The sequence below is a fragment of the Propithecus coquereli genome, unplaced genomic scaffold (genome assembly GCF_000956105.1).
Source record: "Propithecus coquereli isolate 6110/MARCELLA unplaced genomic scaffold, Pcoq_1.0 Scaffold59, whole genome shotgun sequence".
NCBI lineage: Eukaryota > Metazoa > Chordata > Mammalia > Primates > Indriidae > Propithecus > Propithecus coquereli.
Window position 1 is genome coordinate 2,213,712 of NW_012151840.1, and position 17,043 is coordinate 2,230,754.

General features: G+C 37.3%; 1 protein-coding gene across 3 annotated transcripts in view; it reads left to right on the forward strand.

The window, feature by feature from the left end:
• GON4L (gon-4-like (C. elegans)) overlaps positions 1–17,043 on the forward strand; it is a 66,971-nt gene that overhangs the window by 14,379 nt on the left and 35,549 nt on the right. For 2 of the 3 annotated variants that reach the window (XM_012658667.1, XM_012658668.1), the window contains exons 3-10: positions 2,124–2,314; positions 3,021–3,095; positions 3,263–3,313; positions 6,450–6,500; positions 6,810–6,905; positions 7,932–8,051; positions 8,538–8,708; positions 11,570–11,762. In XM_012658667.1, the coding sequence (XP_012514121.1) occupies positions 2,124–2,314; positions 3,021–3,095; positions 3,263–3,313; positions 6,450–6,500; positions 6,810–6,905; positions 7,932–8,051; positions 8,538–8,708; positions 11,570–11,762 (948 nt within the window). The remainder of the gene's footprint in view (positions 1–2,123; positions 2,315–3,020; positions 3,096–3,262; positions 3,314–6,449; positions 6,501–6,809; positions 6,906–7,931; positions 8,052–8,537; positions 8,709–11,569; positions 11,763–17,043) is intronic. The other variant, XM_012658669.1, reaches the window with a different exon arrangement.

Here is a 17,043-nt window from a genome sequence, read left to right on the forward strand (position 1 = left end):
AGTAGATGGGACTACAGGCACATGCCACCGTGCCTGGCTAATTTTTTTTTTATATCTATTTTTAGTTGTCCAGCTGATTTCTTTGTATTTTTAGTAGAGATGGGGTCTCGCTCTTGCTCAGGCTGGTCCTCATTTCTTAATTGGGTTATTTGTTTTTTTGTTCTTGAGTTGTTTTAAGTTCTTTATATATTCTGGATAAAAACATTTGAGGATCTTCCTAGTTAAATTTCTTTTATTGATTTCTAGTTTAATTCCACTGTGGTCAAAGAACATATACTGTATGATTCCTGACCTTTGAAAATTTTTGAGACTTCATTAGCATATAGTCTGTTTCATGTACCCTTAAAAAGAATGTGTATTTTATGGGTCTTCTAACTGTGTCATTTAGGTTGAATATAATGTTCTATATATGTCTGTAAGATTAAGGTTGTTAATCATGTTTTTCAGATCTTTTAAGTCCTTACTGATTTCTTTTGTCTGCTTATTATGTAAGTTACTGATTGACATTTGTTAAAATCTCACTATGATTGTGGATTTGTCTGTTTCTCCTTTTTGTTTTCTGTCAACTTTTGTTTTCTATATTTAAGCTGTATTATCAAGGGCATGTAAATTTAGAATTTTTATATCTTTGTGTTGAATTGACTTGTTTATCATGAAATGTTCCTTTTATCTTTACTATCTTGCCTTAAAGTCAATTTTGTATCTAATATTGATTACATGGTATAAATGTTTATATCCTTTTACTTCCAACTATTTTGCGTCTTTATATTTAAAGTGTATCTCTTACAAATAGCACTAAAGTTTTTTTTTTTTTGAAAATCTAGTCTGAACGTTTGTCTTTTAGAGTATTTAGTGCATTTATTTTTAATGCAATTTCTGATATGATTGCATTTTCTGTTTTTCTATTCTTTATTCCCTTTTTTCTCCTTTCTCTTCTTTTTTCTGGATTAGTCAAGAACTTTTTATTTTTCTTCTATATTCATTTTTTAGTTTTATGTTCTTTTATTTTTCTTTTACATGTTTTCCTAGAGACTAATACTATGCATCCTTGAAATTATTACAGTATACCTTAAATTAGTACTTTTATTGCTTCTCAAACAATGCAAGAACTTTGTAAGAGTTTAACTCCATTTACCTACTCAGTCTTTTGTGCTGTTGTTGCTGTATTTCACTTTTTCATATGTTTTAAGTCCTATAAGACATTATTATTACTGATTTTTAACCAATCAATATTTATATAATAAATATTTATCACATAGTTAACTTTCTGGTACTCTCGATCTAATCTGAAGTTTTTTGCCTTTGTTTGGGATCATTTTCTTTCATCTTGAAGAATTTCATTTAGTATTTCTTATAGGTCTGGTCTGCTGTCAGTGAATTATCTCAGATTTTTGCAGGGGGGTTGCAAAAAAATCTTAGTTTTGCCTTCATTTTTAAAGAATATGCTCATTGGGTATAAAATTTTAGGTTGATACTTTCCCTCCAGGTCGTTAAGATGCATTCCATTATATTGTAGAGGACTATAGGCATGCATCACCACATCCAGCTGATTTTGAAATGTTTTGTGGAGCCAGAGTCTCACTGTGTTGCCCAGGCTGGTCTTGAACTCCTGGGCTCAAGCAATCCTCCTGCCTCAGGCTCCCAAGTAGGTGGGACTATAGGTGTGCACCACCACACCTGGCTAATTTTTTAAAATATTTTATAGAGACGGGGTCTCGCTCTTGCCCAGGCTGGGTGTTTGGCTTTAAAACATGACTCTGTCACTTACTTGCTCTTGGGAAAGTTTCTTAACCTCCCTGCCTCAGTTTCCTCATCTGCATAGTGGGAAAAATAATAGTCTCCACCTCACTGGGTTGTTACTCATAGGAGTAAGTGAATTAATATGTATAACATGTATAGAAGAGTGCCTGACATAAAATAAATATTCAGTGAACGTTGGCTATTGGTAGTACTACTGTCCCATTCCCAACGCCACTGTCACCACCACTGTGATATCACATAGTCTTCTTTGATTTCAGGCTAGACAGCTGGCAGCTTGATTTTCTTTTACTGTTGGCTTTTTGGGCTAAGTTCCTAGAGCAGCTGTTTCGGAGATTCTGGTGATGTTCTTCGTTTATTTGCAGAAGAGCAAGACAATGACAAAAGTGAGAAAAGGAGAAAAAAGAAAAAGGGTACCAAGAGGAAACGAGATGGAAGGGGTCAAGAAAGGACCTTGGGTTATGATCTGAAACTGGACGACATGCTTGACCGTACCTTAGAGGATGGTGCCAAGCAGCACAACCTAACAGCAGTGAATGTGCGAAACATCCTCCATGTGAGTAAGACTAGGGCGGCTGTGTAATTGGAAGGGAAATTTTCCATGGGAAGTAAATTAAAATACTCAGCAAATTCTTGACTCTTGGTAGGTGAATTACCAATTTAAATATGTACATTTTTATGTATTTAAGATAGCTTTCTCTTTGTACTCAGCACAAGTTTGAAATCTGAACATGGGAAGGTAAACTGTTTCTCTGCTTCCTTCCACTTATTTGATTGTTTACTGTATTGGTTAGTAGATTGGAAGATGATACTGTTCATAGTGTATTTACTCTTTTGTGGGTTGATATGTCTGAGAAGATGCCAGTTAACAATTTATAGTACTTTATACATACATAAATACTATTCTTGATATGTAGCAACACAGCTATTTGCAGAGCCTTTGCTATTGTTACTTTTTCTCCTAAGCTTATAATTAGTTACCTCAGGATCTCTTTTTATGTGAGCCAGTCTTGTTCCTAGTATTAATAATAGCTAATGAAATTGGTTCATTTGCTGCTACATTGTTTGAAGCTGTGTGCTTCTGTCCAAAACTTGCTTCTGCCTTCTTTGCTTTCAATTGCCTTGCTTTACCCTAATCTGAAGCTATTTGAGTATAGAGCTCTCATTTATCTTCCACATAGGTCTAGCAGAGTTACATAGAGATGAGTATTGTCTAGGTGACAAACTCTTATTGCATAAAGTGAAATTTCATCTTTCTTCAGGAAGTAATCACAAATGAACATGTGGTAGCTATGATGAAAGCAGCCATCAGTGAGACAGAAGACATGCCAATGTTTGTGAGTAGTTGATTGTCACTCTTTTAATGTCATAGAACAGAGTTATCTGTAAACTGACTAGTGTAGAGGGTACTTGGGAGTTTGTAAACAGTTTGACAGCTGGGGGTAAAGTTAACATCACATGGAGATTTTTATTAATTATCTCCTTTGTATTTCCCTCTGCTTAGGAGCCTAAGATGACACGCTCTAAACTGAAGGAAGTAGTGGAGAAAGGAGTGGTAAGTGTTCCTTTTTTGTTCTTTATTTAGCTTGGTAAGTAGTATATAATTTCAGGTCACTTGTAGGGAAAGATTGTGCTGTGGGTTCACCTCTTGAAAGAAATATTTGTAAAAGACACATAGGGGCACAATATGTGAAATCGTTATCATTGTTTATTTTTACTTTAGTTGATGTGAAGTATTGCTTTTTGGAAGTCCTAAATAACCATTTGGAACAGTTGCATCAATGAGTGAGGCCAGTTTTTCTATTCATGATACAACATATATGGCAAAGTGTTTGGAATAGTATTTTTCAAAGTGAGTTCCAAGGACCACTTGCATCAAAATCACCTTGGTGTGAGGTCCCTCAGGAGTGCTTATTAAAAACACATACTTTTGGGCCCACCTCAGACCTAAGAATCAGGACCCATGGGTGGGACCTGAGAACATGCATTGTTGAAAACACAACAGTTTAAGTCTTTTGCACAGTAAAGTATGAAAACCAGTTGAAGACTTCTGAAGTATTCTGGTACAGCAGGCTCTTTGATGTTTGAAACCATGCTGTATCCTTCTTAACAAACACTTGTCCAATTCGTGCTTACCTTCTGTGACAAGGGAGGTGATAGTCCTGAGGAAGTACATTCTATCTCTGATAGTAAGAAAGATTTGCCTTACGGACCCAAAATACATATTTGTAGTTTTGTCTGTTTGTCCTGGTTATATTCCTTCTACATGATCTTTCCTGTAGTTGAAGAAAACTAGTATCTCCTTTCTTAACATTCTTTTCTTGGCTATAATCTCCCAATTTCTTATTATTTTTCACGTGTCCAGGCTTTCACTACCCTCACCTATTTGATTCTTTTCTTCCAAGTGTGTCTAGTTTGTCCGTATCTTTTTATTTGTTTTATTGATTTTACTTATATCTTTTGAGGCAGGGTCTTACTCTGTTGCACTGGCTGGATTACAGTGGTGTCATCATAGCTCACTGTAATCTCAAACTCCTGGGCTCAGGTGATCCTCCTGCCTCAGCTTCTGAAGTAGCTGGGACTACACGCATGCGCCACCACACCCGGCTTATTTTTCTATTTTTTTAGTGACGAGGTCTCACTCTTGCTCAAGCTCAGAACCTTTTAAAAATATGCCCGTCTGGGAGGCCGAGGCGGGAGGGTTGCTTGAGGCCAGGAGTTCCAGACCAGCCTAAGCAAGAGCAAGACCCCATCTCTACTAAAAATAGAAAAAAAAAAATTAGCCAGGCAACTGGAAATAGAAACAAAAAATTAGCCAGGTGTGGTGGCGTGCACCTGTAGTCCCAGCTACTCGGGAGGCTGAGGCAGGAGGATTGCTTGAGCCCAGGAGTTTGAGGTTGCTGTTAGCTAGGCTGATACTTTGGCACTCTAGGCTGGTCAACAGAGTGAGACTTTGTCTCAAAAAAAAAACCCAAATGAACCTGTGGTAGCTCATCTTATTGATGACTGAAAGCAGCCATCAATGAGATGGAAGTTCTGTGAAGTCTACTTGACCTGTACGGTATAATTAACATTAATTCTATATTTAATTTGAAAATAAAAACAAAGGAGATCCAAATCAGGCTCTGGATATGTTTATTCACCATGAATGTAGGTATAGAGAAGTTGGGCCACCCAAGACTATAGTTTATGTGGGAGAGCAAGTATTAGAATCTAGGTCTCTCACTTGTTAACGCTTAATAGACTGACTCCAATATACTTCTAAAGGCTGGCATGCCTTTCTGATGGATTTGGCAGAAGGGAAACAGATTGGTTCAGAAATAGCCACGGGAAAGGGAACGGACCTGAATTGCATCATTCCCTTTACCCTATGTTGGTTCCAGCTACACAGAGCTGGATGATTGGTCAGAGCATAGCAGGGCTTGTGAGGAGATATGAAAACCTAAGGCTTCTTGTAGAGACAGAACCTAATGGACAGTTGGCTTTTGTTCATAAGATGATTTTGGTTGGGTTACAGTTAAATGATGAAGAAATTATACATCTTCAACGGCATTTTATCAGCAGTATGTAAGAACTTTAAAAAAATTCTATAAAAACATTTTCCCCACCTCAATTACAAAAATTTTCAAACATACAAAAAGTTGAAAGAATATTACAATAATTCTATAATAGATTCCGGGAGAAACATTTTGCCATATTTGCTTTATATCTCTTTATATCTATGAATTGTTTTTTCCTGTACTATTTGAAAATAAGTGTGGATAACATGACAGTTTACCCCTAAATCCTTCCATAAAAATTTTTCATGGCTGACTTTTTGGAGGCATACTTATGATGGATTTATATAATTGATTAAAAAAAAAGTGTGCTGGGCACAGTGGTTTGCACCTGTAATCCCAGCACTTTGGGAGGCCAGCTTGAGGCCAGGAAGTTAAGAGACCAGCCTGGGTATCATAGCGAGACTCCATCTCTACAAAAAACTATTAATAAAAAAATTAGCTGGGTTTTTTTGGCATGCATCTGTAGTCCAGCTACTTGGGAGGCTGAAGTGCAAAGATCACTTGAGCCCCAGAGATCAAGTTTACAGTGAGCTATGATTGGGCCACAGCACTCCAGCCTGGGCAATAGAGCAGGACTCTGTCTCTTAAAAAAAAAATTGATGTCAGTAGGCTACTGTAACCTATAATATCTTAGATTTATATAGATTTTTGTTTTCTTTCCTTGAGAGAGGGTCTCCCTCTGTCACCCAAGCTGGAGTACAGTGGTGTGATCATAGCTCACTGTAACCTCAAATTCCTGGGCTTAAGCCATCCTCCTGCCTCAGCCTCCTAAGTAGTTGGGACTGCAGGCACATGCCACCACGCCCAGCCAAGTTTTTCTGTTTTTAGTAGAGATGGGGTCTCACTCTTGCTCAGGCTGTTCTTGAATTCCTAAACCTGAAGTGATTCTCATGCCGTGGCCTCCCAGAGTGCTAGGTTTATACACGTGAGCAACCACACCAGCTCCCTGTTTTTCTTCTGTCTAGCTCTGACAAGTATTTGATAATACACCCTCAGGGGTAATCGGTACCTCCAGATCACTGCAGCTACTTGTTAGGTCGATGGTTCTTTGTGATGGTAAAGAGGAAGTAAAAATGAAAAACAACCTATTTCAGTTAAGACAACTTAATTATTTATATTCTTTGTTGGTAGGTAATTCCAACATGGAATATTTCACCAATTAAGAAGGCCAATGAAATTAAGGTAAACTTGGAAGAGGTAATTGTTATTCTTTTCCAGAAAGACTTCATCCGGTTTGAAACTTAAGTACTTCCTATTTGTTAACTTTTTTTGACCTATCTGTTTTTTAATTGCAGCTTTGTTTTTTTTTTTTCATTACTCTTAGGTTTGCATCTCATGGAATCACTTTAATCCCTGCCTCTTGTTATTTGCTTTAGCTGCACGTTGTGTTCTTAGGAGTTTTTTTTCCTGGCCTGCTTTTTTCCTCTATTTTCCAAATATGTATGATTTGTGTTTCCCATTACTTCTTTCTTTCCAATTGTACTAATGTAGCCTCCTCAGTTTGTGGATATCCATCTTGAAGAAGATGATTCCTCAGATGAAGAGTACCAGCCAGATGATGAAGAAGAAGATGAGACTGCTGAAGAGGTGAGTGAGTGTTAGTAATATTTGGCTTAATTTGGCTTAGTAAGGCAGGGTGTACTTTGCTTCCTTAGTAATGTCACCTGTTCTATGGAGACCATTGAGATATGGTTCCTTTTTCAGTTTATTTCTTTGCTTTGAGGTGTTTTTCTCCTCTTCATAATCCCTTAGTTTTCTAACTTAAGAAATACATCACGTAACACAGAAGTGTGCATAGAATAAAAATGTACTGCTTAAATAATTGTAATGCATTATATTATTATAATTTTGTAATTATCTTTAAAAATCATGAAACTTCCAGTAAAGTCAAGAAATAAAACATTGCTGGGACATCCACTGTATGCCTTTCCCAATCATAATCACTTCTCTCCCCCTAAAGATAATCACTATGCTGACTTTTTTGGTAATTATTTTCTTGCTTTTCTTTATAGTTGTATCACCTGATTATGCATCTCTACACACTAGTTTAATTTTTATTGTTTCTGAACTTTATATAAATGGACTCATTATGTATATGTGTTCTTTTGTTCCTGGCCTTTTCTCTGTTCAACATTGTGCTTTTGAGAGTCACCTATACTGTTGCTTTTAACTATAGCTTGTTCATTTTCATTGCTGTGTTAATATATTTATGTATTCTTTGACTTGTTTCTTTTTTTAATTTTTTATCTTGATTTTATTTTTTTTGACCCTTGCCATATCTATATGATTTTTTAATCTTTGTATTTTATCTCTCTTTCGTTGTTTTTTTTTTTCACTTGGTTCTTAGAGTATAACTTGTTCCTTACTGTGTTCTTTGAATTGTTTTTAAAAGGATTTTAGACTAATGCCTTATACTTTTACAGTCTATGATGAAGATGAGGGTAGTGATCTGATCTCTGTTTCCACCTTTAGGGTATCTATTTAAATTTTATTTCCTCTTACTCTAACTAATCAAGTGATTGAATTTTGTGATTTATCCTATTGAGATAGTTTAAACTCCAAGGAATGGAGGTAGGGGCAAAAATATAAAAGTGAGCTGGATTTGTTTTATAGAGCTTATTGGAAAGCGATGTTGAAAGTACTGCTTCATCTCCACGTGGGGCAAAGAAATCCAGATTGAGGCAGTCTTCTGAGATGACTGAAACAGATGAGGAGAGTGGCATATTATCAGAGGTAAATCAGCATCATACAAAAGAGATTTTAGATATAACTGTATAAGTACGTTATTTATCTGGGGTGATTCTGGGCTATCATCTGTTCTCAAAGTCCATTAAGTCAATAAACAGTTAAGAGAAGATTAGAACTTCCTGATAGGGAAAGAGCTTTTCTGAGGGGCCAAAAATGCACAACTAGCAGAGTTTCTCTCTTTTCTCATAACCATGTTGTCTAATATTGTCCTAAAGCCAATTTTATTAGATTTCCCACTTTTTGGTAATCTAAGTAGCATTCTATTGGCTTCACTAGAAATAGGATGAAACCTAATTAGATCAATATGCTTGGCAGTGCCTTTGTTTTTATGTACTTCTAACTAGATTAGAAAAGGTCAATAGCATATGGAAGACCCTCCTCTTTTTCTTTCTCTCTTTTTTCCTTTTCTTGCTTTCTTCCTTTCTTCCCTTCCCTCCTTCTCTTTTTTAACACAATGACTCTTTTAATCAGGCTGAGAAAGTCACTACACCTGCCATCAGGCACATCAGTGCTGAGGTAGTACCCATGGGGCCCCCGCCTCCTCCAAAGCCAAAACAGACCAGGGATAGTGCTTTCATGGAGAAGTTGCATGCAGTAGATGAGGAGCTGGCTTCCAGTCCAGTCTGCATGGATTCCTTCCAGGTAAACATTATAACTCTACATCACTGAGAAAGTCAAATGGAGTAATTTAGTTGGTGCTCAGGTTGAAAAGATTGAGAAGGCCGGGTGCCTCATGCCTGTAATCATAACACTTTGGGAGGCCAAGGCGGGAGGATCACTTGAAGCCAGGAGTTTGAGACCAGCCTGAGCAACAAAGTAAGACCTTGTCTCTACAAAAAAAATATATATATATATTAAACATTAGTGTGGTGGTGTATGCCTGTAGTCCTAGCTACTCAGAGCCCAGGATTTTGAGGTTACAGTGAGCTATGTCCAGGCCACTGTATTCCAATCTGGGTGACAGAGCAAGACCTTTTCTCTTCAAACAAACAAACAAAAATCCGTTTGGTTAAAATGTCGGAAATGGACTATAATAGAACAAGAGAGTAAACAGAAACCTTTTAGGAAGTTGATACAGTGTAGCCTAGGGAGACCTTCCCAAATTGATCTATAGATTTAGTATACTCCCTATCCAAATCCCAGCTGCCATTTTTGTGCAAATGACAAACTAATCCTAAAATTCATGTAGAATTGGCCCGGAATAGCCAAAACAATCTTGAAAAAGAACAAACAGGCCAGCTGCAGTGGCTCATGCCTGTAATCCCAGCATTCTGGGAGGCTGAGGCAGGAGGATCACTTGAGCTCAGGAGTTCAAGACCAGCCTGAGCAAGAGCAAGACCCCATCTCTACTAAAAATAGCAAAAAATTATTAATAGCTGGGCATGGTGGTGCACACCTGCAGTCCCAGCTACTTGGGAGGTTGAGGCAGAAGGATTGCTTGAGGCCAGGTGTTTGTCCTTGCAGTGAGCTATGATGACGCCATTGCACTCCAGCCTGGATGACAGAGTGAGACTATCTCAAAAAACAAACAAGAAAGAAAGAAGAAAGAAAAATAATAAAGCTGGAGGTCTCACACTTTCTGATTTCAAAACTTGTTACAAAGTTACAGTAATCAAGAAATTCTGGTACTAGCAAAAGGATAGACATATAGATCAATGGAACAAAATTTAGTACAGAAATAAACCCTTAGATTTATGGTCAACTGACTTTTGATAAGTATGCCATACCAATTAATGGGGGAAAGAACAGTCTTTCTACAAATAGTGCTGGGAGAACTGGAAATCCACATGCAAAAGAATGAAGCTGAACCCTTACCTCACACCATACATAAAAATTAACTCAAAATGGATCATCAACTTAAATATAAAAACTAAAACTATATAACTCTTAGAAGAAAACATAGGAATAAATCTTTGTGACCTTCATTTAGGCAGTGGTTTCTTAGGTGAAACACCAGAGCACAAGCAACAAAAGAAAAAATATATTAGACCTCATCAAAACTAAAAACTTTTGTGCTTCAAGAAAATGAAGACAGGCCGGGCGTGGTGGCTCACGCCTGTAATCCTAGCACTTTGGGAGGCCGAGGCGGGCGGATTGTTTGAGCTCAGGAGTTCGAGACCAGCCTGAGCAAGAGCGAGACCCCATCTCTACCAAAAATAGAAAGAAATTAATCGGACAACTAAAAATATATAGAAAAGATTAGCCGGGCATGGTGGCGCATGCCTGTAGTCCCAGCTACTTGGGAGGCTGAGACAGTAGGATTGCTTGAGCCCAAGAGTCTGAGGTTGCTGTGAGCTAGGCTGACGCCACGGCACTCACTCTAGCCAGGGCAACAGAGTGAGACTCTGTCTCAAAAAAAAAAAAAAAAAAAAATGAAGACAGCCCACAGAATGGGAGAAAATATTTGTAGATTACCTAGCTGATAAACGACTTGTATCCATAATATATAAAGAACTCTTACAACTTAATAAAAAGACAACTCAGTTCAAAAATGGGCAAAGGCTATGAATAGACATTTCTCAAAAAAAGATACAAATAGCCAGTAAGCACATGAAGAGATGCTCAGCATGATTAGTCATTAGGGAAATATAAATCTAAAGTATAATGATATACCACTTCATACGCACTAGGATGCCTATAACAAAAAAGATAGATAATAAAGAGTTTTGGCAATGATGTGGAGAAATGTAGAACCCTCATACAGTGCTGATGGAAATGTAAAATGGTACAGCTACTTGGAAAAACTGTTTGGTAGTTCCTCACAAAGTCAAATATAGTTATCGTATGACCCAACAATTCCACTCCAGGAAAACTAAAAACATATGCTCACACAAAATATAGCAGCATTGTTCTTAATAGCCCCGAAGTGGAAACAACCCAAAGGTTCATCAACTGATAAATGGGTAAAATGTGATATATCCACACAATGGAATATTCTTGAGCAATAAAAAGGAAGTACTGATACATGCTACAATAAGGATGATCTTTGAATATTATGTTATGTGAAAGCAGCCAGAGACAGGCCACATGTGTGGTTCCATTTATATGAAATGTCCAGCAGAAGCATATCCGTGGAGACAAAGTAAATTAATGGTTAACAGGGGTTGAGAAGAGAAGCAAAGGGTAGTGACCGCTAATGGGTATGGGATTTCTTTTTGGGTTAATGAAAATGTTCTGGAATTAGATAGTGGTGATAGTTGCATAACTCTGTGAATATAATAAAGTCCTCTCAGTTATATATTAATACTTTAAAAGGGTGAATTTTGTGGTATGTGAATTATATCTGAATCAGGCTGTTAAAAATGTTCTTGAAATGTTGGTTTCAAACTGATGGCATGTTTCTTAAAGTATTCAGACAAACAAACAATAAGAAATCTAAATTGTTTAGAGGAGAGATCTTGTGATTTAAGCAAAGAAAGAAAGCACAGAGGAGATGATGAGATTTGGAGAATTGGGAAACATTATTCACTCAGTGACTTTTTTTCTCTTTCTCCATTGGCTAGTCCATGGATGATAGTCTCATTGCATTTCGAACACGTTCTAAGATGCCCCTGAAAGATGTTCCCCTGGGCCAACTAGAGGCAGAGCTCCGAGCTCCAGACATCACCCCAGATATGTATGATCCCAATACAGCAGATGATGAGGACTGGAAGATGTGGCTAGGGGGACTCATGAATGATGATGTGGGGAATGAAGGTAAATGATTTTGTTTACATTTACTATCTATTCTGTCCATTATCTCTGTATTAACAGTTTTATTAGTTGGAAGCTTAAAGAATGGAGTGTTTTGGGTTAATAGAATTTAATTTGTGTTTGCTAATTTATCTTAAATCAGTAGTTAATTTTTCTTTCTTCTTTTGTAAAGAATGTTTTTGGGTCAAAGCTCATAATCTGGTCTTTAAATACAAAAAAAAGAAAAAGAAGAATCTTTTTGGGAATCTTTTGAATGCTAAGATTTGAAGCCCTGAAACATACATGCACACAAAATTTTATATATAGTATGACTTCCGGAGGGTTCACTGATTCACCAAAAGAACATTGTGTTAGTTAATGGCTTTTACGATGCTATTGAAAGAATCCTAATTCTATCTTGCCTGATGTCAAATGAAACCAGCCTTAGGGAAGGGCAGAAAAACCTGCGGTGGAGCTAAGGCACTGTTAAGATCTTCCTTTCCTCTTTATTTTACTTCTTTTTGTCACTCAGCTCCATTCTCAAACTTATTTTTTTCTACAAGGCTGAAACTATGACCATAAGCACTCCATGATTACTTTTTGCTTTGTCTATGCATCAGGACTGTACCCTACAAGCTCCAGTTGAAAAATCCAGGAGAACAAATCAAGTTGGCTTGGTTTGATCACATGCCCACTCTCTTGGTGTTGCATGGGATTAATAAGGAGACTGTTCCAGCAGGGAGTCCTTATGGAACTTTTGTGGTTGGAGTATGCAATTACTGAAAGAAATAATGGTGTTACCAGAAATGAGGAAGGCATATTGATCAGACAGAAATTTGGATGGAAATAGACTAAGTGGTTAGATAGGTGAGGCTAGGAGTAAGTCAGGATATATGAATGAATGAAAATAACAAGTCCTTGATCAGACCTTATGATACTATTAATTATATTTTACATCATTTGGCAAATATTTATCAAGTACATTCCTTATATAAAGCATTGTGCTAAAACCTATAGTGAGGCTGGTCCGATGGTAGTGGGTTATCAAAACTTATTAACATTAGTGTCACTACAGTTGATATACAGCCCCCCACTGCTAAATTTGACTGGCTTTAAAGTAAAATAAAAAAGAAAAAGAAAAAAGTCAGAATCTGTGTTGGATAAAGGAGTGTAATCATTTAGTCAATGAACAAAATCTGTTTGAATGACAGGGTGCCTGGGTTATTGTTATGTTTGCAATACATGTTAGATGAGTGATGTCAGATATGCCATAAAAATGATATAAGTGCTGTTGTAAGGTTTTAGAAGAGGGGAGTGATAATTCCTGTTCAGGATGATCAGAGGCAGCTACATGAAAGAGATGGTAATTGAGATGGACCTTTGAATGATTTTTGATAACAGTGACATGGAGGAGAGGAGGCAGATGTGTAGAAGTGATATAAAATAATCCGCATTGTGGGTTCTGTAGGACAGAGGTCCCCAACCTTTTTGGCACCAGGGACTGGTTTCATGGAAGACAATTTTTCCATGGACTGGGGATGGGGCGGGATGTCATTGAGGGGCATGTCGTGTGGTACAGAGCTCAGGCAGTGATGCGTGGCCCATTTCGTAACAGGCCATGGACCAGTAATGGGCCGCAGCCTGGGAATTGGGGACCGCAGCTGTAGGATGTATCCTCCCCAGAGTTTTCTCTTTTTCTATTATAACTGCAGGAGGAATACATGCTTGGTATGAAGAAGTCAAATATTATATAAAGAAAACTGTTAAAGTCTCTTCCCATGGTGACAGTTTCATGCCCCAGAGGGACCACTGATAATAGTTTGATGTGCATCCCTTAAGAGTTTTCAAATATATAGTTAGTTACCTTTTAGTTTTCCATGTTAATGTGGGAATAGGAAGAATTACATTTTAGTCCTAAATTTAAATTTAGGACTTTTCTCAAACATTTAGAAAAGGTAGATAACAGGAAGCAAATTGGTTTGAATCTTAGCATTTTTCTTCTTTTTCACCCACTCTCTATAGCAGAGGTGCTAAGAAGCAACAAAATGACAAAACTGTATAAGGAGAAAAAGATTAAGTTTGAAGCCGAATTAAGTTTGAAGCCGAATCATTGACATACTTACTAGAGAATCAGTTCCTTAACAATCAATGACTGATACATTATCCCATTAGTCTTTTTGATAGAGTCTAAGCTTCTGAGTTTTCTATTACTCACCCCTTTGAGATTCTGATTCTCTATGCAGCCTTTCCCCAGAAAAATGTACTTATCTACATACATAAAATTTTTGTTTGTTTTTATGGGATTTATATAGCTCTTGAAGTTCATTTATTGTTTCCTTTTTCTACCATCCTTATCCAAGGTCTTTGACACTCAGGTTCAAAATGTTTGCAAAAAGGAATGGATAGGACAGACAGTTCTAACCATTTTGTAGATAGTGAAATCTGAGAGAAATTCATTGTGTTGCTCAGTGTTGCAGAATCAATTTGTTATGCTGACAGGACTAGAACCCAGTTTAATATTCTAGGAACTTACCTCAATCAGAGAGGTCTTGGGGGAAGTTAAAACATTTTTAAAAAGGATATGACTTTTTATAACAAAGTATGCTTTTTTTTTTTTTTGAGACAGAGTCTTGCTCTGTTGCCTGGGCTAGAGTGCCGTGGCATCACGCTAGCTCACAGCAACCTCAAACTCCAGGGCTCAAGCGATCCTTCTGCCTCAGCCTCCCAAGTAGCTGGGACTACAGGGCATGCGCCACCATGCTAATTTTCTCTATATATTTCAGTTGTTCGGCTAATTTCTTTGTATTTTTAGTAGAGACAAGGGTCTCACTCTTGCTCAGGCTGGTCTCGAACTCCTAACCTTGAGTGATCCTCCCACCTCGGCCTCCCAGAGTGTTAGGATTACAGGCGTGAGCCACCACGCCTGGCCCAAAGGATCCTTTTTTGTCTTTGACGTAGGCTAATATAAAATACTGACACTAAGTCAGGTTCTCATAGCCTTATCAGTAGCATCAAGTTTGGTGCCATCATTTTCACCACTTTGGTTCCAAGAGCCAAGTTGGTAGCTGCTGGGGAGGAAAGGCCAGACAGAGTTGGCTGTCAGGATTTTGGCGGTCTAGAGCACCGTTTCTCATAATATGGTTCCTAGAACTTGAATCAAAATTAAGGACTGTAAGGATGTATGTGTTAGGTGGTGCTTATTAAAGATACAGATTTCTTGTCAATCTCTATGGCTCACAGCCAGCACACTTGTAGGACTCTCTTGAGGCAGAAACTTTTTCAGTTTCCAGAAATACGGGTCAGGTTACTAGCTACCTAACTGATGAAAGATGTACCCATGTCTGCCTCCCTTCATCTTCCCCTGCACTCCAGAATGATTTGCCAGAAGCATTGATGAGAAAGATGCAGGCTGAAAAGCAGGTGTTCCTAACTACAGCCACTCCCTTCTGCAATAAATGACTAACAGCTGGCTAGGACACGTTACACATGATACCTTGTGAGAAAGGCAAGAAACACTTGCAGAATTTGCATATGCCTTCCAGTGGTGAACACATCCCAATAGAATCAAGCCAAATGGGGAGTAAAAACTGTACCGAGAGAACACAGGGAAGGCAGAAACAGCATTTAAAAGTCGTATCCTGCATGAATCACCACTAATGAAGATGCCTTCTGGAATATTTGTAAACTTAAATTATGTATCTGCAAATGATGTGAATTTCCTTTAAACAGCTTTTAAAAATTAGACTCGGGAACAAATTCAGCATATTTTCAAATAAATTATATGAAAGATTTTGAAAAAAATATATAGATTTCAGGGCCTCACCCAATAAATAGTGAATCAGAATCTAATGGATCTAATTCTTATATATCTTAAAGATTGGAAACTACTGGTCTGGAAGAGGTAAGAGTGTTGATTGGGGAAATAGACTGAGGTTGAAGGAGGATGAAAATCCCCTCTCTTTAAAACTTTGAAGAAGTATTTTTTTGTGTGTATTAGGACAGATTAAAAAAAGATCACACAAAGCCAATGATTAGAGTGGTTGTGGCCCCCAGATTTAGCAGCTGAATTTACTGGGTACTGGCAAATAGGAAATGATGCTAGATAGAGGATCCCAGTACCAAATTTTATCCATAATCTCGTCTATTTTTATAGCATTTATGTAGTTAACTATTTTCATATATTTCTAGTATCATCTGGTCTGCATGTTATTAAAGCGAGAGTCTCATTTGCAGAAAATAATTAAAAAACAACACCAGAGGGGTTTACCAACCTAAGACCAGCTAGATAGACGCTGATTGTTAATCAGTCAACAAAGTAATTAGGCTCAGAGGGCAGATTCCAGGACCGAGGTACTAAAAGCTAAGCAGAACTTAGAAGAAACTCTTCTAAGTAATTTTTCAGCATGTTTGTTAAATGGATGCTCTGAAAATAATGTTGGCTGACCTGTTAGTGTGGTGTGGGCAAAAGCTGTCTATTGCAGTTCTTGTTACCTAAACGGATACAGTCCAAACCCGTACACGCTATTCATATGTCATAGGCTTTTCTGAGAACTTTCATTATTCAGTGATGCTTATAAATAACTTGCTATGAAGAGCTTATGTAGAAAGTACTATAGAGAAAGGCAGACAGGCGCAGTGGCTCACACCTGTAATCCCAGCACTCTGGGAGGCCAAGGGAGGATTGTTTGAGTTTAGGAGTTCAAGACCAGCCTGAGCAAGAGTGAGACTGTCTCTATTAAAAAGGAAAAAGAGAGAGAGGAAGGAAAGGAAGACAGGATTTCATTCTTAAGGAATTAAATAGTTTTTATTGGTGCAGTAACCCCACAAATAGATGAAAAAGACAATATTTAAATAGCTGTGTGTAAACAGTGAAAATTCAGCTGAGTATAAATGTTGAGTAAAGAATTATCAAGTTAGATTAGGGTTAATCAGTACAAATTTTCCAGTGATTGTGAATCAAAAATATGTGTGTATATTTTTGTTTTTAACAAAAGATGCTCATTTATTATGAAAAATTAAAACATTATGGAAGGGTACAAAGTGAAAAAAGTTCTGCTCTTCAGTCTTGGTTAATAGTTCATGTGTTTCTTTATAGGTATTCTCTGTATTCAATCAAGCACTCATTTATCTCAAACAAAAATTTTTTTCCAAAAAAGAATCATACTATACATATTCTGCATCTGCAACTTCTTTCACTTAACGATATAATTTAGATATTTTTCCATTATAATACATAAAGATCTCCTCTCCTGTTTAATGGATACATAATAGCAAGAAATTAAGGTATTCTCTTTTTGGTCTTTTA